This window comes from Lepisosteus oculatus, chromosome 1 (assembly GCF_040954835.1).
Source record: "Lepisosteus oculatus isolate fLepOcu1 chromosome 1, fLepOcu1.hap2, whole genome shotgun sequence".
NCBI classification, from domain to species: Eukaryota; Metazoa; Chordata; class Actinopteri; order Semionotiformes; family Lepisosteidae; genus Lepisosteus; species Lepisosteus oculatus.
This window is the reverse complement of record NC_090696.1, coordinates 26,182,488-26,205,296: the sequence shown is the minus strand read 5'-3', so window position 1 is coordinate 26,205,296 and position 22,809 is coordinate 26,182,488. Positions and strand designations below refer to the sequence as shown.

General features: G+C 37.3%; 1 protein-coding gene across 4 annotated transcripts in view; it reads right to left on the bottom strand.

The window, feature by feature from the left end:
• Window positions 1-1,048: 1,048 nt before the first annotated feature.
• Window positions 1,049-22,809, bottom strand: part of iqcm (IQ motif containing M) — a 92,522-nt gene continuing 70,761 nt past the window's right edge. For 3 of the 4 annotated variants that reach the window (XM_069188537.1, XM_069188560.1, XM_069188546.1), the window contains 2 exons: window positions 12,442-12,597; window positions 1,049-3,449 (listed from right to left, as the gene is read on the bottom strand). In XM_069188537.1, coding sequence (XP_069044638.1) covers window positions 3,310-3,449; window positions 12,442-12,597 — 296 coding nt within the window. In that variant the 3' untranslated portion in view covers window positions 1,049-3,309. The remainder of the gene's footprint in view (window positions 3,450-12,441; window positions 12,598-22,809) is intronic. The other variant, XM_069188555.1, reaches the window with a different exon arrangement.

The following is a 22,809-nucleotide window of genomic DNA, read 5'->3' as shown; positions in this document are numbered from 1 at the left end:
AGAGGGTATTTCTGCATAAAAATACAGTCACTTACTGAAACAAATATTAGATAAAACGGTTTAGGTGTCAATATCCAGGTGGATATCATCCACCATATCATCCAGGTGGATGCTGCACATTGGTGGTGGTGGAGGGGAGTCCCCATTACCTGTAAAGCGCTTTGAGTGGAGTGTCCAGAAAAGCGCTATATAAGTGTAAGCAATTATTATTATTATGATTATTAATATAGCTCAAGAAGTAGCTATGCATCCCAGGATATGTTTTATACTTAGTTATTAAATAATAGTTTACCTGCAATTTTAAAAAAACACCTCCTTTCCAGAGGTTCTTTTAGGAAATCTTTTGTTGCTGCTGCTCTAATTAAAAGTAATGATTTGATTAAAGTCTGTCATGTTTCAGAAGGGAATACAATGTGCTCCTCCAAGCTGTTTTTTAAATCTAAAATCCAAGCTGTATCTTAAACTTTGAATAAATGCATAGAATGATATACAGGAAATTTCCTTCATAATACATGCTAAATGTACTGTATGTAATCTCATAATAGAACATGATTGTAGACTATACCTAAAAAAAACATTTTTACAGTACTGCATTCATAGATACTGTATATGCACAGTACACAGTGCAGTGAGAAACTGTCAGCTCATCAGCTAGAGCCACATTGTGGTCACAAATTATGTCAAAATGATATCAGAGTTAGTTTTCTTAAGTAAGGCAAACTGAAAACAAATGACTGAAAACGTTTTTTTTTCATTTTAAAATACTGACCATGATGTGGATCCTGTGTGTTCAGTGAACAAAATTAGCACACATCTTGGAAGTTGCTGGTTCAAATCCAGGGTGAACTAACAGCCTACCGTGGTTAGGCCAAAGTGGAGCATTGACTGATTATAGCCAGTTCTGTGGGTGGGGTCTGGTGCCTCTGAGTCTGGATATTATCAGCACAGACGCAGTGTCATTTTCTAACTAACACGAATACCATGTATAAAGACACAATGCATTCTATAAATACACAATGAAAACAAACAATAACAACACAATTAGTAGTACTGTAGTACTGTCATTTAATCACTGGTTATTAAAGATTCCATTTCACTCAGGAGAACTCCTTTTATTTTGTACAAGTTTGTAATTGCTTACATTGCAGGACGGGCCCTTAGTCCCTGTCCTTCAAGGTATAGTACTTCCCTACTAAGTAATATTTTAAATTTTGTTGCTGTTCTGGCAATCTGTCATTGGGCAAAGGGCTATATAGAATATATATCCCCTGAAGCTGAGTGAGTACAGAGGTACTGTCTGCTTACCCTGACTGTATTGGCCCAGCAGGATCCTGATATCTAGAGCATGGCTACATTCTCTGCACTGTAATGCAGGCAAAGACATCAGGCATCCATTCACCTGAAGCTTGTGGGATGTACAGGGGTCAACCTATGAAGTTGAAGCATGAAGTATGAAGCAGTTGAAGGAAGTGAAAATACTGGAATTTGCACAGTGCTAAAAAATGCTTATGGTGCCAGCCAGCCACACACTACCTGTATGTAAAGTATAATGTATAGGATATATATACACTGTATCCTTCACAGTCAACCATAATTGTCATCCATTAATTCTGAAGATGACTGATAAATCTGATTGGGGATTTGCACACAACCTGCTGCGCCTCCTGCCCTTTAAAATGTCTCATCTGTCTGTGCTGTCCATGTTGTAGCCCTGTACAGTAAGGTGGGAATACAGACATTGAAAATTGTTCAAGAAACTGGAATGCTTTGATTTAATTCAATGTTGTGTTTACAGTAGTCATGTATAGTAGGCATGGATAGGAAACAAATATGAGGTGAAAGGAAAATCTCTGTGGAGTCCCCAAGGCCGAGGGCTGCCTCCTTTCCAGGAATAAGAGAGAGTCCTTAATTCCAGGTGATCTTATTTTAATTTCCCTATCCTTCTTGAGTTTTTTTGTTCAGATATTGAGTTCATTAAGTTGAAGAATCCCAATATCCTAGTATTGTGGTGGTGTTAGCAAGAATATAATGTTATATATATCGGGGTTAGGTCACAAATTTGGAGCTGCACATTGAGATGATTAGGAATACCTCCCTTGAGATGGGCTGTTAAAATTGGGTCAGAAAAACAGGGTTGCTTCAGTTCATACAAGATTGAAGGTCAAGTTGCAGAAACATAGCATTGAAGAATAAACACAGAGGGGATTGAAAGAGCAAGCAGTGGTGATTTAATTTTCAAAATTACATTTAGCACTCGTCATGCAAGTGGTTATGCACGTGGTTGAAGTCATGTATCACCAAATCTAGATCTCTACAAGAGGCAGAAATTGGGATGGATTGGAAATTCACAGCTATAAACACCTCATAAACAAGCAGAATGAAGGTAACTATCAGCACAGCATCTGTATGGCAATCTCTAAGCCTGGGTGTTAATTTATGGAGTATGTGCCATTATTCTTATGTACTGTATGGGGAAAAGAGAAAGTGAAGTAGCATGGAGGAAAATGTGCGCTCTGATGGAACTACCACCTCACTGAAATAAGAAAGCAATTGAGTGACCAGCCTTCGTACATTAGTACATTAAATGAGATGTACATTAATAACATCTCAGTGAAAACAATGTAATTTGCAACCAATTAAAAAACCTAAGGGAACATAACTGTAATTAATGCAATTAACAATTACCTCAAACAATGGTTGACCTTTCTATTTATTTACCAGGATACAGAATTTTTTTAACATTAATATTATATTTTAAAGAGAGGTTTGCCATTTTTAACTCAAGTAAATAGCATTTACTTTATGGTTAATTAGAACCAATTGAGACCAGAATTTACAAAAATAAATCCCAATAAACTTTTACTTTGGTACTGTACATTTGGGTGGTGTCATTATTTTACTTTCTCTTCCGGGAACTTAAAAAGTACTTTAGGAGTGTTACTCATACAAATACATTCCAGAACAAGGACTTCAATATTACACATAACAAAAACCATGTTTGTGTTCAAAAAGATGTTATGAATGCATATAAGGTGCATTTTTATACCTTTACTATCAGACGTGCAGACTTTTATTTTGTCAATGGTTTTCATACCTCATAAATAATAAAACATACTGTAATAATCTGTATTTTATTCTACTGTATGTTTCAGATAAACTGAGAACCTACAAGGTACATCAATGTAAATTAGAATATCTTATTAATAATAATAATAATAATAATAATAATACTATCTAATTTAAATAGTCAGATCCATTGTTGATTTTTATGTAACATGAAATTCAACATCACTCTAAAGAAAAAATAATTCAGGTGGCCTTTTTTGCACATGTAGCATTGTTAGGCTTGTTGGTTAATTCCTGTCTGTCTTTCCTCTCCTTCATTGACGCACATACCAGTCTTCCGACAACCTGGATATCAGCCTCCTTCAAAACTGGGTGGTCTGAGACTGTATAAATGGGAAACAAAGATAAAATATTGTTAATTAAAAAAAATAAGACAAAGATTAACATTCAAACCAAGATAATGCAGTATCAAGATCATATTCTCATTTAATGCCACCAATTCTGTAGTACAGCTACAATTATTTTCTTTAGGTGGCAGATGGGTGAAGGGTGTTTCTGTTTTTGATGTAATACATCTAATTGGACCTGAAATATATAGGATATATAGTAAGAGCATTCTTATTCTATACTGGTAGTTTAGCTAATGTACTTTATTACAGTATGTATTTAACACACAACATTTACTTAACAAATATGAATTTATTAAATACATTATGCTGTTCTTTTGTTGAGTTGTTTGTAATTGCTAAAATGTAATACATATGGTAAGAGAATAAAGTCTGCCTACAGTACATGTGATGTCAGGCTGATTTTCTTTCCAGAGCCTGCAGAGTTTGCCACATGGATTTGGCACTACCGATACTTAATTGATACAGTGAAACTTAAGCTCTATGACATTTTACAGCGAAACAATGTAGAAGCAAATATTCTATTTTCATATAGAGGAAAAAGCATACCATAGGGACATGATACCATACGGCAGGGGCCATATGTGATGGTCCCCATAAAACAGGAACCATAAGTCCTTGTTTTTATCAAACATCAATACTAGTGTTTGGCAGTTACAGTATGTGCAGGTAAATGGATGATAAAACCTTAAAGGTAACCTGAATATTTGAAGGGTTAATTACTGTCAAAGTTGGCACTGATCAATATAGGAACAGGTAACGGGTTTTTGCCATGCTGAATTTATTCATTTATTAATAATATTCCTTCTAAATGAAATTATTTCTTCTAAGGCTCCATAGCCGAAACGTTGTGTTTCCTTTCTTTTCTTTTCAGCATGGAATAAACCCATTACCTGGTTCCTTTGCAGCCCACGCATGCTGATGTAGATCACTGTACCTACCTGAACTTATCAATATACTCATTTATCCAGTAAAGAGTCTATATGGTTAAATGGTATTTGGCCAATACTAATTATAATAATAGGAATTCGCTGCTTTTACTAAATGTAATAAGGAATTTTACAAAGCTCAGATTTTACAACCCCAGATTGGAATTTAGGGAATGTAGGCAGGAGTTAACACTTTTACTCTTATGAACAATGTCATGGTATTTTAAATTGCCAAGGTGTCAAGTTTAAAATCTCACCTGAAGAAAGAATGATGAACATAATGAAGCACAACTGAAAAAGAATATTAGCAAGGCCAAAAGATGGGTAGAAAGGAATCATGGAATTAATGAAGAAATGATTAATAAAAAGTTGTTTCGGTATTAAAACAGTAGAGAATTAAATAAAATGTATCTACAGTACAGTGTAGGATAGAAATGGGGAAATACTAACATTGAAAGGAAGTCACTGATGTACTAAGTGCGTATTTGACAAAGGTTTTTACCAAAGAAGGAATCAAAAACATTCCTCAGGCAGTAGATGGACAAAGTTTTGTATAAAATAGTAGAAGTACTGTATAGAAGAGGCAGACTTTTTTGGTAGCTAGAATCAATTAAGACTGATAATTTTAGGCAGTTTTTAGAGTAGCTTAACTAGTTAAGATGCTTTTTGATCAAAAGTTAAAGCTTTAACTGTGCTCTCAGCGACATAGTTACCTCTTTTTTGGCACTTGCAGGCATTGCAGCACTATTGGCAGGAAACAAGCCTTTCTTTCGATTGGCACTGGACCTCTATAATGTGGTTATGGCACCTGTGACAAGCAACTCTAAGGTGGGCAGGTCAGAGGAGTCTGTTTACACTTTATCCATAGTGTGTGGTCAAGACATGACATATAAAAAACTACAAATCAGGTGGGCATAAGAGAAATAATTGTTGATCCTAAATTTGTAAAAACTTTAACAAATCCTGAGAATCAGATGTTATTCTACCTGCTGAACTTAAGGAAACAATGGCATTTCTTTTCACCCTCAAACAATGTGAAGAAAAAATAAACAAGCCAAACAAAGTTAAATGTAAATGTGTACAATGCACTAGTAACATCTTACTTTGAATAACAATTGTACAATGTTAATGCCCATGTTAGAGAAACCATATTGCGGTTTTTGGAATCGTTCCAGTGAAAGTAATGTCCTTCACTGACAGGTTATTATTAGGGGACCTGATCCAAGTGTTCAGAATTCTCAAAGGCATTGACAAAGTCAACCCAATGAATGTCGTCAGAATAAACAGTGAAAAATGAATCAGAGGCCACAAGTGGAAACTATGTGGAAGTGTATTTATGAACAAGAGGTGATTCTTTATGCAATGTGTTAAAGTAGTATTGAACTACATGTAGCTACCCTGCCTTGATACCCTGATTTCTTAAGAAAAATCTGGATGAGATCCTTAGATCAATTAGTTACTTACTATGAAATAGACTAGATAGGCTGAATGGCTTCCTGTCATTTGTACTTGATCTGTGTATTATAAATCTGGCTGTAGCTCCAAGCTGCTATGCAAGCCCTGCATTCTTACGTGGAAGCAGAAAAAGAAAAACGCTGGTTTGCTAACCTCTTCAACTGCGGCCCCACACTGGGTGCAACATGTAACAATGCAGGAATGGGAGGAGTCAGGGCGGGCACAGGTAAAAGTCAGTGCCCCATCTGAGGGCACCAGTTTGAGGTTAGCAAAGCCGAAAAAAAAAACCACAAAAAATGGGAAAATCAAAAAATGGAAAGAAGAATGCAAAGCTGTGCATTGCGACATCCAGACTGGACTTACACTATGTAACGGGATCCAGCCTGGGAAAAAGAACCACTTGGTACAGTTAAATAAGGTAAGTCCAGTCTGAAGGGAGACAGGGAGCGTGAGGCCAAAACACAAAGAGAACTCAACCTGACCTTGTGGAGGATATTGTACATGGCAGGACAGGAGAGGAAAATGTCAGGCTGCTCTGGTGGAAATACATGGCAGGACAGGTGAAAAGAAATTAGAAAAAATGATGGCCATACGCTCGCATTACAATCCCCTCTGGGACTTTCGGTTCTCCCCTTGCAGGGGTGTGCAGGTTCCCTCTGGGAACATCAATGTTCATTGTGCCCTGCTTGTGACTAAGACTCACTGACAAATTGGTTTAATAGTTAGTTTCTGGGTACGCCACTGCCACTTTATTTTGGGAGACCAAGACAGCAAAATGTTTCTTAAAACCTTGTCTATTAAATGGGTTGCATACCCTAGTTCTGGATGTTTAAGAAAACAAGGTTTGAAGATCTAGAGAAGATGTAGTGAGCTATGTGAATAACACACTGGAAGGAAGAGGCTTGTGCATTCTCTCCCTCAACAGTGGCATCACATGGATCATGGATGGTGTCTGACAGACCAGGACAGACCATTTAACATGTGAAAAACTAAAGGAGACATGCCATCTGTATCAGGACCATGGTGGCATGTGTGTCAGTGTATGTCACCCTTCATTTTACTGCCATTAATTTTGTAATGAAGATAACTGGCCTACCACTGACTGTGCGTCTCATCACTTCAAAAGCCTGCTATTAAAATATACAATTCTTTAGATGCAACAACAGTATGCGTAGTATTACTCAGAGGGCTAGTTTTCTGTGATTATTGGTACTGTAAGTACCAGGGTATGCTGGTTTTCTTTTCCTCTGTCTTTTTGTTTTCTCTCTCTGTCTCTCATTGTCAGGCCTGGTTAACACCCTATAGCTGTGAAACCTTGACTGTGTTAAATGATAGGCTCCTAGGAAAACCAATGCAAAGATTGCTTTTGTCCTGCATGAATTTCTGGGTCTAACTCCATAGCGAAACATCATGGATGAGCACTTGTGACAACAGCTTCTATTGGACTATTAAAATAAGCAGCCTAGAGCTCCTACATACTGTATAAGAAGTAGCCACATAATAGAACAACAGGGAGAGAGATCTTCTTGCATTTTCATTCCCTAGGACAAGCTACTTTGCCATACTGGGCTACAGTTGAGTGGCACAAGGATCTTTGAGGGAGGAACCTTTTTGCTGTCTGGTTCTGGCTTTGTTTGGGGGTAAGCCTGACGTTTATAATGAAAAATATGCTCATGAGTTCATGTAAATCTTGTTTTCATATCTGTGCTGTAAGATCTGGTTTTTGTTTGTGTGTGTTAATTCAGCACTGTGCATTTGTAATCACTGTGAACTGTGGATCTAGTGCCCTCATCATGTATGATTTATTTGTTGAGTTATATTAGTCTGACTGCTAAAAGAAACCTTGTGGGTTTGAATGCTGTGTACCTGATACTTTGGGAGCCTCCAGTCTAAAGCATCAATATTGTAGTCCTCTACAATACTAGGTGGTGTAGTTGGCTTATAGTTCACCACGGAACTGCTACAATTATAGGAGCTGGCCCATGAGTACAAGTAAAACTCAGTTAATACAGTAAGTGAAAATATGAACCTGAAACATTCTTGAAAGCTTAAAGATTTTGCATGAGTTAACTAGATCTGAAAGATTGTAACAAAATAAAAATGTTTATTAAAATGAAATATTGTTTTAAAACTTTAAGGAGCTTCCATTTAAAATGAGGTAATTTTGATGTATTAAATACATACATTTTTGAGTGAGCATTGCCCTCTACTATTTGGACCGTTCTTAGTTTAGAGTGGTACTGTATACATGTGTCATAAAGGTACTGTATTTCCCACTGTGATTAAGAGGACATAAACAACCTATGTTCGGAACAGGGCCTCCTCACTATGTTGAAAAAAGGTGAGTTGGAACATTTTAGGAACGCAAATAATTTCAGAGTTTGATTCCCAGTACTACACTTCTAGGATCTAGCTTTCTAGCTTGAAATGTTCATTTACAGTATATAGCTAATTTTAATTGAGAGTTTACTCCAAAATGTTTCATACTGTACCTTAGTTATAGCAGTGTGAAACATCTTCTATTTAGTATAGCTTGGAAGGGGGTTTAGCACATAAGCCCAAATATATAAAGCCTATTTCCCTCTCTGGAACAATCGCAAAAACCCCACTCGGTCGATTCCCGTTTGCTGGGTACACTCATTAATCGATTATTTATCCAAGCCAGAATGCTACAGAGGCTCCTACCAATGTTCACCAATTAGCCACTTGTAGGCCCTACTGGATCAAGTTGTCAAAAAAGGCTTTCACTAAATGCATTAAATTTTCTTAGGCTTCTTCTTTAGTTCTCACTGTTCCTAACAACCATGAGGGTCTTGTGAGAGAATCTCAGACTGCTTCAGGCACTGCTTATAGAGAGCTGGTGATTCCAGGTGCAACTAATTCATTGAATTCCTCGTAGGAAAGCGAGGAATGCATTTCTCTGAATGGGGTAGCTCAGCCCCATGGTGATTCATCCCTCTTTGGCATACACTCCGCTACAAGCAGGCAAGTAAGAACGTCAAACATTTTACTGTAAATGTAAAGGGAAAAAATTGCATTCTTTTACTACAAGTAATAATGGTGATTCTTCAAGTAAAACATAATTATTCAGATATGCATACTACAGTATAGACAGTGAAATACAGATCAGGGTTTTAAGTTAATATTTACAAAAGACAACACTGAAAACACTTGTGGCCATCTTCGAGTAGATTTAACATTAAAACCTGGATCCTAATCATTTGAAGACTTCAGTTCAGAGAATACTGTTTGATCAATTTTGTTGAAGCTGTGATATTCTCAGCTACCATATCACCCTGGAACTCACAGCTGGCAACCCACTGAAGCTAAGCAGGTGTGAGCCTGGTCAGTACCGGGATATGAGACCTCCTGGGAAAAACTAAGGTTGCTGCTGGAAGAGGTGACAGCAGGGGGCGCTCACCCTGTGGTCCATGTGGGTCCTAATGCCCCAGTATAGTGATGGGGGACACTATACTGTAAAACAGGTGCCGTCCTTCGGATGAGACGTAAAACCAAGGTCCTGACTCTCTGTGGTCATTAAAAATCCCAGGGTGTTTCTCGAAAAGAGTAGGGGTGTAACCCCGGCGTCCTGGCCAAATTTCCCATTGGCCCTTACCAATCATGGCCTCCTCTAATAATCCCCCTCTATGAATTGGCTACATTACTCTGCTCTCCTCTCCACTGATAGCTGATGTGTGGTGAGGGTTCTGGCGCACTATGGCTGCTGTATGGCTACTATATGCATCCAGGTGGATGCTTCACATTGGTGGTGATGGAGGGGAGTCCCCATTACCTGTAAAGCGCTTTGAGTGGAGTGTCCAGAAAAGTTCTATAAAAGTGTAAGCAAATATTATTATTATTTTTTAACCTTAAGATGTTTTTGTAAGAATTAAAGCATAGCAGCAACCAAGAGAACAATCCCTTTTAATCATGCAGTAGAGAGACAGCCTCAAAACAACCAATTGGCAATAAAATCTCCATAATAACTTTTAGTTTTAGAAAATAAAAGAGAAGATACACTTGACAAAAGAGTCATGGAGACATAAATTTACCAAAAGAGCTCATAGGTCTGTTGCTATCAATTATTTATTGGACTGTGAATAGTCATTCTTTTGATGCATTGAAAAATAGCTGCATACAAATGAGTAAAATAGACCAATAATGCAAAGAGTAAGAAAATAAACTTCATGTGCCCATGAATAAAATAAAGTGTGCATGACACGTTTCAATAGTGCATGTTTTTTCCTACATTTTCAGAGTTCAGTGAATGTACTTTATCTCACTAGGGATGCAGAACAAAGATTTGTGCCAAATCTCCAAAAAAAAGTTTAAGAAGAGCAATTTTGTTTTCATAAATATTGTACAACACACTACTAAGATATTGTTACAGATGTTACAAAAATGAAATTGCTGCTTTGGAATCTGTTCATTCCAGATAGATTACTGGGATTAAAGGAATGTCCAATCTTGACAAGCTAAAAGAACTTAATCTTAACTGGACTTGATTCAAAAAATTTAAATCTTCCAAACTTTAAATCTCCTCAGAATGAACAATGAAACCAGAACCAGAGAACTATAGTATAAACTACAGGAAAGTGAATATAAAACTGAGAACATGAGGCACTTCTTCAGACAAAGATTGTAGGAATGAGACCCCAGATTAATTAGGCACTGGCAACCAAAAGGTCACCTCTCATTTGTAACCTTTTTATGTTCTTAAGTGCAGATTAATGACAATAGTTTTGACATTAATAAAAGAGTTATAATTTTCATGCCGATCCAAAGAATTCACTGTGCTCTGAATAATATAGTGTTTTACAAAACAGAAAAAGAAATCTGATCAGAATAATATTGATAAAAAAGTTAAGTTACTCTTTTTTTCTCTTTCAGGTCGAGTTGCTTATGTGCTTGTGTTCCTGCCCAGTGCCTAGAGTGCTAACTTCGGTTTGTAAATGATACTAGTGGAGCACAGACCAATAGACTTAATTACCCACCGTGTGTTTCAAACAATTGCCTCAAGGACAAGAAAAAATACTTTTATTAAAATTGCAATTGGCTCTCAATAAACATATATTTATCCAGTGTTATGACATGCGTTTTTTAAAGCCCAGAAGTGTGGATCAAAGCAGATTTAACTCATCCAAAAACAGTAAAAGCTTCTCCTTTCCGGAACATTAACTGCCTTTGAAGAATTTTCACTGCTGTCTCAAATTATGCAACCACAGGGCTCGTGTAGGCAACACACAAGACCAAAGATCCAGCATCATTGCCTCCGATGAGTAATCACATGATCTCTCTGTGATCAGTGGCATTGCTGACAGACATGTGATCTTATTTATCTTCTAGAAACATCTGATTTAAAGTGTCAGAATATTAGTGAAGCAATTCTTTGTTTATTGTCTATTAAAAAAAACTCAATGTTTATGTGCGAGAAAGCTTAGTTGGCAGAGAAAATGATGGAAAAGAAATTATTTTGCTTATTGTGGAAAAACTGCAAAAGCTGGGCCTAGAGGGATGCATGTAATGACAGTTCTGTTCTTTCTCAGATTGTGGTGATTGAACTTGCCAGTGAGTTGTGTCATTGTCATTTGAAACTATTGGCTTGAATGTACAGTATGAAACAAAAAAAAAGAATTATTTTTAAAATAATGTCAGAAACTTGGGATATGAGGGCGTGTCAACAGTGAATTAATAATCAATATCTACACCCTTAGAAATTTAAAAATAAAAGGAAAAGTAATCATCCTCAGAAATTTAACTCTTTGCATAATGCAGCCATGATTAATATTAAGATAATCTTTACCCAAAGCAACTTCTAAATCAAGACTGGAGGATGGAAAATGTGTTTGGTTATTGAATTAAAAAAGCATTCGTCAGGTGGCAGGAACATTTCAATTAAAACAAAAAAATACTCACCTGTCAAGCTGCTGTTCTCTCAGAAGCTGAACAATTCCATGAATATATGTTAAACCACAATTAATTAACATTTACTATAATATTAGTAAATAAAATACAACATTTTTTGCTTAATACTCCAAGTGCAAAGCTGTGACGCATCTATTCACATGCTTTTAATAATATTTTATAAGCTTATAAATTGATACTTTAAACACATTTTAATTGTATCTCATTCACATTTTTCTTTGGCCATTTAAAAAGCATTTAAAACTATAGTTCATTTCCATTATGACCATTTAACTGTATGCTTGCTTTTAAAATATTAAAGTAAACAAGGTGGAATATACTGTATGGCATACTGTGTAACTTGTAAGACAATAATCTAGAGTTCTATAAAAGATCCCAGTTACATTTTGAAAGTTTTTGTTTTAACAGTTTATATTGTATGGCATTTTGAAATTCATGATCTGTAGCTGTGGCTGAGTGGTACACCTATCTGACCCATCTGTGCACAGATAACATTAATCACAATTGACAACTAAAAATGGCTACTCATGAAAAAGCATTCTAATTTGTTGCTGAACAGAAATCACTTGTGATATAAGGCTAACAACAGACAGACAGTTTGATCTGTAGCTGTTTAATAATCTCGTTTTCTATTAGCATCCAGACTTTAATAAAGTTACCTAAATATCTGCATCCCTCTTCTCCATCCACAATAGGATACACCCATGTTGACTGCCGGGCGTTGACATGTTTTATGCTTGGAGGAGGGTAAAGAGTGAACGCCATTTCCACCGCCTGCTGCTTCTTCACTGCATCACCTGCCTTCCCGAAGGTACCTGCAGTATTTTTCAAAATGACATGTCTCAAACTACAGTACTAGACTTTCACATCAACCCTTAGGGGGTCAGTGTTGGTGTTTGGTTGAAAAGTGACTAGTGAGTTTCACAGAGACAAGGGTAAGAGATCAGGCAATTTTAATGTGGTGTTTTGAATAGTAGGCAGATGGATTATATACAGTATAAGATTGGTCAAATAAAAATACAAAGATAAATCTGAATGTACAGTTAAATACTAAAATACTGAAAGCAGATGTTAAAACATAATTTGATCATGTAATTTCAGGACGTTTCAGAAAATAAAATGTTTGTATTAAGAGTGTAGTAAGCAAAGCACAAATGGCAAAATAAAAGCAAAATATTAAATAAAAAAGACAATACTGCATATAATAATTGAAAATTTTCATTTTCCATCATTTTAATTACATTTAAGGAGTGTTCTCACAAATAACTTTTCTATCAAGTTAATGAGTGGGATGTGTAGGAATTGTTTAACAAACCGTCTGGACTCCATGCAATCATTTTTTATCCTTATGCAAGAGGAGGAACTAATAACATAGCAATGATTCACAGGACTCCAGCCTCTGAGTTCAAACACCACACTTATGGTATCTCACACTTTATGTGGTAAAACCCTACTTTAAATAGCAGTAAAATATACTGCTACTGTTAAAAAAAAACAGCTAAAGCAGAGGTACTGTATGTCATTAGGCATGGCCAGATATTCTCTGGTGGGTTCAGATGTAACGCAATGCTCTAAGCATCAACAGAACTTCACTCAGTTGAAGTTGTAAAATAAGGAGCAAGAACCAGTTCACACTGAAAAAGAGAAAAAATCTGCAATGTCTGCAATGAAATGTAGTCAATCATATTCAACCATGAGTAAGCAGAGCACATTTATTCATTACTATTTGCTTATCCTAAAACAAATAAATAATAATATCCCAGAGTATTATGTTCTTTGGCTTACAGTAGACCACTTGAATATATAGTAGCTGTCATGTCATTTAACCAGTAGGATGGCATTTTGTTTTCCCTCTGTTGTCTAATCACAAGCAAAAAAAGTTGCCTTTATGTCAGTTCTCACAAGTTGCCTTGTGTCAGTTCTCACATTCATCTCTGCTAGGGTAATCTGCAGTTTCATTTTATGTCCTATCTATATACAGTATCTACTGTATATCATAGAAAACATATCGATGATAAACAGCTAAAATGAGACTTTTTACAGAAATACCTGAGCTGAGTGTACTCAACACTCCAAAGTGTCTAATTATGAGAAGTGTCCTTAGTTCAGTACTTAGGAAAAATTAACAACAATAGCTGCTTGCATTTACAGTATATATGCTTACAGACTATTTTGTCTTTTGCCTTTACAGTCCTGTTAAATGTTTGTTCTAAAACAATGTTTTATACTGTCACATGAAATAAACTGCCAATTGTAAAAATGTATGCTTCTATGGACAGGGATTATGATATTTTTGTTGAGAACATAACAATACAGAAGTAGGTAAAATGAGTGAAGGCCATTTGGATAACACTTATACAGATGAACAGTAACCATGTTTTTTGGAGGGTTTTATTTTTCTTTTGAAAGTAAGAGTAATATTTTTCTTTTGAAAGTAATAGTAAGGCCATTACTGGTTCACAAACATTACTTTCATTGTGCATTACTATGCAGTACAATATTTATTGTCTTACATTTTCTATTTTGACTTGGTAACAATGAGCATTCTTTTTAAAGCATACAATTAAAACTTAACAGAAAGTGCTGTAAAACTATTCTTTTCCTCTTGCTCCCCCAGACTACTTAAGAAACCAGAAACTTACAATACTTGAATATATTTCTAATTTTTATGTTAAGCATAAATTAAATTCTACCTATTTTTATAGCAAATAAGAAAACGAAGTGTGCATTGTGAAAAAAAGAGTCAGAAACAGATTGGAAAATAGAGCACAAATACAATGTTATGTGATAATTGCTGTCAGGCAAGGTGCAGACATACTGTAGTTATTAAAAACAGACCAGCAGGTTTGATCCAAGGTAGACTTGCTAGCTACTATATCTATGACCAGGATTCTCCAAGCAGTGGCACACAATTGACTGACTGCTATCAAAAATAGGATGGGATTACTTGGCCAGGGCTCACAGCGATACAGCAAAGCCTGCAGCCTCCCTGCAGCAAGAACCTCTGGCATTGGACTGTGCTGCCTGTGACGTGTTACAAGATGAGGGTGCAAGCTGCAGGAGTCTACTTACACTTCCTCATTCTCCCCTGTGTGCAGCCACAGGGTTTGCACCCATGAACTGAGATGTAAAAACACACATTGGCCTCTTCAAATCAGGTGTGTCAAATCAGTACTACACAATTCTAGAAATGAATAAAGATATTTGAATTATCGATTATGATAGCAGTTTATGATAGGCGATTATGATAGGCGAAAGCAATTTTAAAGATTTTAAAAACACATTTGTCATTTTTTCTTCAAAATTTTTATATTTGTATGTTTTGAATTAAAGCTTTTGTGCCTTATATATAAACCAAAATGCAGAAGCCTGTGTAATACTGTATGTTGAAAATATTTAATTAAGTGAATATACCTGCTTGATTAGCAAAGCTAGAATATGGCAGCTGGTACTGTATGTGCAGCTTTTGGTAATATTATGATGCTATTTATCATAAATATTATCAATCTAATTTTAACTGCAGAGAAATGTCATGACAAATGACAGAGAGAGGTAGTTTGGTTGCTTTGCATGTGTGAGGGAATGAGTTGAGGCTTATGGGGTCTCCCACTCTGTAGAATGAGCCAAAGAACTGCAGCAAGGATAGGGAAGAGACAGGGATGCGAAGCAAAGTATACTGGAATAGTTGGGCAAGATGTTCAGATTTATATATAATCAGGTGAGATGAAGGACTTGATTTCTCACTTACAAAAATTAGATGACCACTTTTCTTTATTTGTTCTGTTTGAGGTTTAATCAAACATGTAAATGTGATCATGTGTCTCTTGTGGACACTTAATCCAGGCATTGCTGTGGGTATCTTTTTACACTCTGGGTTGTCCAGATAGGGTTAGTGTCATGGAAGCCGGGGACTAGCCGTGAAGAGAGACCAGCGAGATGGGAAGACCCCATACATAGCAGTAGGAATGGAGCAAACACAGGGGTTTGCTCCGTTCCTCAAGACTCAAGGTATCAGGCAGAGCCTGGGACGAGACATATAGTAAGCCCTCAGGTTGCAGATGTGGGGTGACCTGGTGAGGAGAGCCTCTCAACAACAGATTCCAATGCCAAGGGAGGAGGATAGGGAGACCCGGAAATATATAGCCCCAGACAACAAGACACACCAGAAGAACAAGTAAGGCACAGGGAAACTAGGAACAGGACAGACCAGGAGCACCCTCTAGATATAGAGGGCGTGACAGTTAGGATTCAGAAATGGTCTTTCTGCTCCCTGTACACTATACACTACTTAAATCTCCTCTTCACCTGTCCTACCAACCTTTGTACTAATGCAGTGATTTATTGTTTATGCAGTAATCAGTCACTTAAGTGTATCACAGCCATGCATGATCAATTAATCAAAATGTTTACAAAAACATCCCATAGACATCCAAAATCTATATTCTTCCTTTTTTTTCTGAAAACATATATGCAACAATAGAGTGATATGTTTCTTTGGATATTCAGTAAAGCACTTTGTAGTATGTCAGATGTTCTCAACTTTAGAACATAAAATAGGAAAGATATTTAATATACAATAATACTTCTACAAATTTTTGTAGAGGTGCTTTGTTCTTTTCTTGCTTCTATTCAAATTAAAAAAGAAATGCAATCATGTTTATGGAAGTGTCATATCATGAGAGACAGAAAAAGAAAGCTCTTCAAAGCTGCCAAAAAAATCTTCAGGAGTTTGCTTGTAAAATGGTTTTACAAGGGCATGAGAACAGTGATGTATTGTAGAAGATAGCCTGCTTGAGTTACTCCAATAACTTGTCGGTTTTGAAAAGTTCACATGAAGCACATCCTCAGATGAAAATTGTGGTTGCATTTTACTTCACAAAAATAATTTGTATCAATCATTGAAACCACCCATATGCTCAGAAACAGGAATTGCATTGGGTTAGGTTTTCTAAAGGTTGTACCTTTTAAAGAAAGCACCTGAATTCTCTTTCTGCACTGTAGAACTGTTTTATGACTATAGACGAAAAAAATGGCCTTACGCCTGAAGGGCCCTTATTGTTTGATTCATGGGAACACTGCTGATACAATTGGATTCTTGAAGTAGAGATTAGACAGTGTTTTGGTATCTGAGTAGCCCCCGGGAAAATAAACAAACCTCAAAAGGCTATTTTTGTCATTTACCATTTACTGTTCCTTGTTTTTCTGGATTGTTGATATGTCCTTCTGGACTGCTTTTCCAATTACTGCAGCCAGAAAGAATCTTTCTGTTCAGTCATAAGCGGTTAGAGAACAAAATTATTTACCCACTCTTTACCTATGCTTTTGCTTTTTTCAAATTAATATTTTGCTAGATGAGAGATGTTTCTTTGTCCTTTAACAGGCAAATGTGTTGTTACTTTGTACTAATCAAATTTTTCTGAACAACAATTTAAATGGGAAAATAATCTCATCTACGAATGAAAAAATCACTCAGTTAATTATCACTTTATATTTTATAATTGTATCCTTACATCTTGTATTTTTGTAAAATCTCAACATTGTCTCAGTGTCCTGTTGTCCTACCATACCATTGATGCATAATTTTAAAAATGAAGCTATAATTTTTTTGTTCAAATAACAAATGCAGATACTATTTATGTGCTGTTGCACATTAAATATTTTGATTAAATTTATGCACTGTATATCACAGTCTATATTGGAAAGTAAGTAGGATTCAGACGAGTACAATCAATCTATATTAAGCCATTGACATGCAAGTTACCAGAATTTTCCTAGCAAATTATTTGTGCCCAACCTCTGGACAAAATGTCTTAATATGATTCAGCTTTTATAAGTAGAATTATAGTGTAGCATCAAAGCCACTAGGAAAACAAATGCTATGTTTAGTGCAATAAAAAACAAAAAATCATCATAACAACAACATAAGATCAACACATAGACCTCTAAAGAAAAACAGGATGCTGCTGTGAGTGGGTTTTGAGGACCCATATTTACTTGGGCAACAATTTTCTCACCAATAACCCAATATGGCAACCAGGGACACTGTGTTGTACAGTAGGAGATACCATCCTTCAAATAAGATGTTGAAGCAATATACTATCTAATTTGGCATTAAAACTCCAATGACAATGTTTGGAGAAATTGAGTGTTAAGTCTACCTAGAACCTAGACTGCATGTCTTTGGAAGCAAGAAGGAAAGCGGAGCATCTGTTTTTTACATAACAGAAGGAGATCATGCAAAATCAACACAAAATGTTTCCAATCAAGAAACAAAGCCAGGACACGGGAGCTGTGAAGCAAGGGATTAGACAAGAAGCTGAGAAGCAAGAGATCAGATATGATATGTGCTAACCACCTTACCAAAGCGCGTCTCATGCATAGCATTTTAGCACACTTTACAAAATGCCTTCGTGTGTGTGTGGTTGTGGGGGGGGGGTGTCTGATACTGTACCCATTGGACAACTGGTGCCTTAGCACTGCTGGATCTCATGAGATCCAAAAATAAGTTAAGTGAACATAAAGCAGTGCCGAAGAAGATAACTGTGTTCTGTCTCAATGACTTTCGCCCCTTGGCACTCACACCAATTATCATGAAGTGCTTCAAAAGACTAGTCATGGGCCACATTAAGTCCAGACTCCCCACCTCTCTGGACCCCCTCCAGTTTGCGTATCGTCCCAACCAATCTACCGATGATGCCGTATCCCTTGCCCTTCACCTTGCCCTGGATAAGAGGGACACTTATGTAAGAATTCTGTTCATTGACTTCAGTTCAGCATTCAACATAATCATCCCCCAGAAACTGATAGAAAAACTGAGCTTGCTGAATCTCAATGCCTCCCTCTGAAACTGGATTCTAGACTTTCTAACCGAGAGACCTCAGACAGTCTGGATTGGAAACAACATCTCTAGTACCACCATACTGAACACCAGAACCCCCCCCCAGGGCTGTGTACTCAGCCCGCTCCTGTTCACACTGATGACTCATGATTGCACTGCTAAACACAGTGCAAATTACATCATTACAAGTTTGCTGAAGACACGACAGTGGTGGGCCTCATTAGTAACAATGATGAGGCACCATACAGAGAAAAGGGGGAGCAATTAGCGGACTGGTGCTTAAACAACAATCTGTCTCTGAATGTAGATAAGACAAAAGAGATCATAATTGACTTCAGGAGGGCCCACGCTGATCACTCCCCACTGCACATCAACGGCTCCCCTGTGGAGACAACTAGAAGTATTGTCCTAAGTTTCTTGGTGTGCATATGCCAGATGAACTCACTTGGACCATCAACACCACTTCCCTAGCTAAAAGATCACAACAACGTCTCCACTTCCTGAGGCGACTGAGAAGGTCAAACCTTCCCCTCCACCCCCCATACTATCCACATTCTATAGAGGTCCCGTCGAGAACATCTTGACAAACTGCATCATTGTTTGGTTTGGGAATTGTAAGGTCTCAGACCGCAAGTCCCTGCAACAAATTGTCATTATGGCAGGAAAGATCATTTTAGCCTCCCTTCCATCCATTAAGGACATCTACCACAAACTCTGCACACACAAAGCCTCCAGTATTGTGGACAATCCCTCCCACCCCTCCTGCAACCTCTTTGCCTTCCTACCATCTGGTAAAAGGTATCGCAGTATACGTGCCAGCTCCACCAGACTCCATAACAGCTTTTTTCCCGCAGACTGTCAGGCTCCTCAACAAGGTCCTGGCACCTACTGCACCTACTCCAAATCTGGAAACTTAGTTATTTTTTGCCTAATGTCAGGCATACTGTCTGATGTATTCTTTGCACAGTTCTTTGCACAATCCTGTAAAGTAAATTGCACTATGCACATTGCACTTTATGTTCCCTGTACCCTGTCAGAAATGTCTTTCTACATTGTCCATAATATTGTCTTGTCAGTGCCTTGTCTGTATTCACACCGTAGACCTGCAGAATGACATCTCGCTCCTCTATGTACTTACACATAGCTGGAATGACAGATAAACTTGAACTTGAATGTGAACTTGAGAAAGACTAAAGGAGATTACATTAGCAATGCAGCACTGCATAGCATAATCAGGAAGCAGGCCCAGAAGAGGAAACAGGAACAAGATTGCACCGACTGCCAGGTAAGCAGGAATGGGACCAGGAACAGAAGAGGAATTGCACAGCATCACCAGAAAGCAAGACAGGACTGAAACACAGAACTCACACATCAGTTCGGACTGAGAGTAGTTCATTAACCGTGCCCCGATCTATGATGTTGCGGGGCTTAAATACTGTGCTTGTTAATGTTACCGAGCAGCAGGTGACTTGGACAGCCTGCTGAATCTGGGAGGTGTAGTGCCGGGCGAGGTTGAGTTCCATGTGCAAATGTGACCAGTCTCTGAGGAGGCCAAGAGCTCAGAGCCCCCCAGGCATAACAGAAATCAATAAAAATAGTGAAGCCGTGTTGATTCAGATAAGTTTATAAGAGCTACTTACAGCAAACATGTTTTAATAAATATAGTTATTTTGATATTAGCAGCTCTTGATATGTTTGATCTCATAGAATTCAATAATTTCGTAAATTATTAATCAATTACTCTAAATTGCTCTGTAAATGATCATATTTGCTTTTCACTTCAAAATGATTTTAAAAGTTTATACTTTTGTCAGCACTTTGTACAGCATATACAACTGAAGTCCAAAACTGTGAATTAATTTTTCTTATATTTTGACAAATATTATATTAAATTTAAAAAACATTTTTATATTAATACTTTTAAAATAACACTTTTAAAATAATCAATGTGCATTGCTTCAAATAAAGTTGGGATATGATGATAAACTTTGTATTTAGGTTCAGAATAACATACTCCTCTTTGTATAGAAGAGTGAAATGGGTTTGTACAAAAACAACAGACAACTGTTCTCTTGTTTTTTATTTAGAGTCCTGGTCCTTATTTCCTAATTTTAGCTTCTCCGTGGTGAGACTAAATGTAATATAAATCAATGCAGTCTGTACGCAATTCAAGACACAGGGTAGAGGGGTGAAGGTTGTGCAGCTCTGGCCCATCAGGCCTCCCCAAGTTACATAATACCCCCTCCACACAGCAGGTGAATTCTGTTATGCTACAGTAAATATCCTGCCTCATATGGTGGAATTACTCAAGGCTATTGGGACATCTAAGTTATCATCATTGTAACAGACTCAAATTTACCCTATACACTCTCCCCTCCTAAATGACCCATGTCACGGTCCCAGTGCTACTCTTCCCAGCTTGGATTCGATCATTGCCACTCAAGGACAGAGTGCCACTCTGTGTACTCCACTATACCAAAAGACTAGGCCTTCCATTGCAGGACAACTCAAAGCTATAAATGCTCCATGAGGATTATCATAATGGGTGAGGGTAGGGTCAGGGTATCCAACTCCATTTAACATACAACCCTTTTTTTGTGTCCCTTCTTCAGAGCCCTGGAAGGGACAATATAAAGTGGATAATTAAAGCTTCCCTGCATGAAACCTGAGTACCTAAAGAAAGCCCAGATGAACACAATCAGAACATGAGGTCAAATCAGACAGTCATCAATAAGCCAGAACCCTGGAGCTATGAAGCAGCAGAACTAACCGTCCTAACACCATGCCTCCTGCAGCATAATTACATGAGATTAATTCATAGTAATGGTAAGAAGGACCTCATAGCTGTTGTTTTACATATCCACATCTATAAGACAAAAATGTAGACTTGGCGTTACCCATCCATTCATTATATAGCCGAGAAAAAATGCAAAAATGGCATAACAAACTCTCTAGGGAGTGCCTATCTTAATTGTAACACAAGCTATTGTAATTTGCTGTGATTGTAAATGTACAAACGGGATAAATTAGGAATTGGCAACAGTATATTATGACTCCAATTTTATCTTATGCTTTTTGTCGTGATCTAGTCACTCAAGTTTCATCCTCTTTTAGTTAAAATAAAAAATTATACAACACCAGCACAGCTTCCATTTAGGGTCTTTATTGTTTTAATTAGATTCACAAAGGAAACTGCTGCTGACTAAAATGAAGACAATTAGTATAAAGGTCTGGCAAAAATTGTTAATCAGTAGGGTTGTGCTGCTGTAGCCTCTGGACTTATTCCATCTCAGCAGTCTAGTTTCTGTTTGTGGCGTCTTTATATTCCATGTGATACTTGGGCACACTCCTGGCAATCAGCCAGATTTCCAATTATCTGTTTAAACAATTTAGCAGCTATTTAAGGAACGAGGAAACAGCACCCACGCCTCGATTGGGTACCATGGAAACAGCCCACTTCATCTCAAACGATAATAAAGGAAGAGTCAGTTTACAACTGTTAACTTCAGAGCAGACTTACACAATAAACATAACACATTTGAACTACTACCCTCACATGGAAATGCACAATCCTCTCACCTCCACCACACGTAGAATGTCAAAACCTTTAATGTTTCAGTATTTAATTGTGTTTCTCAAAACAAAGTCAGCATAATACTAGTAATCTTGAAACTCACCCTACTTGGCAAGTTGTTAAATCCTCCATTTAGTATGAACAAAACCAAGTGTATGGGTGAAATGTAGAATTGGTAGAAAACTTTGAAGGAACAATCATTCTGCTCTTCAAACATGGGGGTTACATGTATACACCACACAGAAAGTTCCCCTGTCCAAAATCAAATACTGTGAAAACTCCTAACTGCCACTCTGGCATTCTCATACTACATACAGTACTACATAAAAGTTATTTCCTCTTTGCAGTTATTGCAGCTCAGTGTTATGGACCCAACATTCAATTCATTTGTCCTCCTCTGTTCTTCTGTGTCTACACACAGCTGTACAGCACAGCAAGCAATATTTCTATTACATAATGAGGTTATGAATGTAAATGCATAAGGCTGCAGGGCCTGATGGGATACCACCTCGCATCCTGAGGACACGTGCAGCCCAGCTGACCACAGTGTTTACGGACATCTTTAACGCCTCCCTGTCACAGTCCATGGTCCCCACCTGCTTTAAAAAAAACATT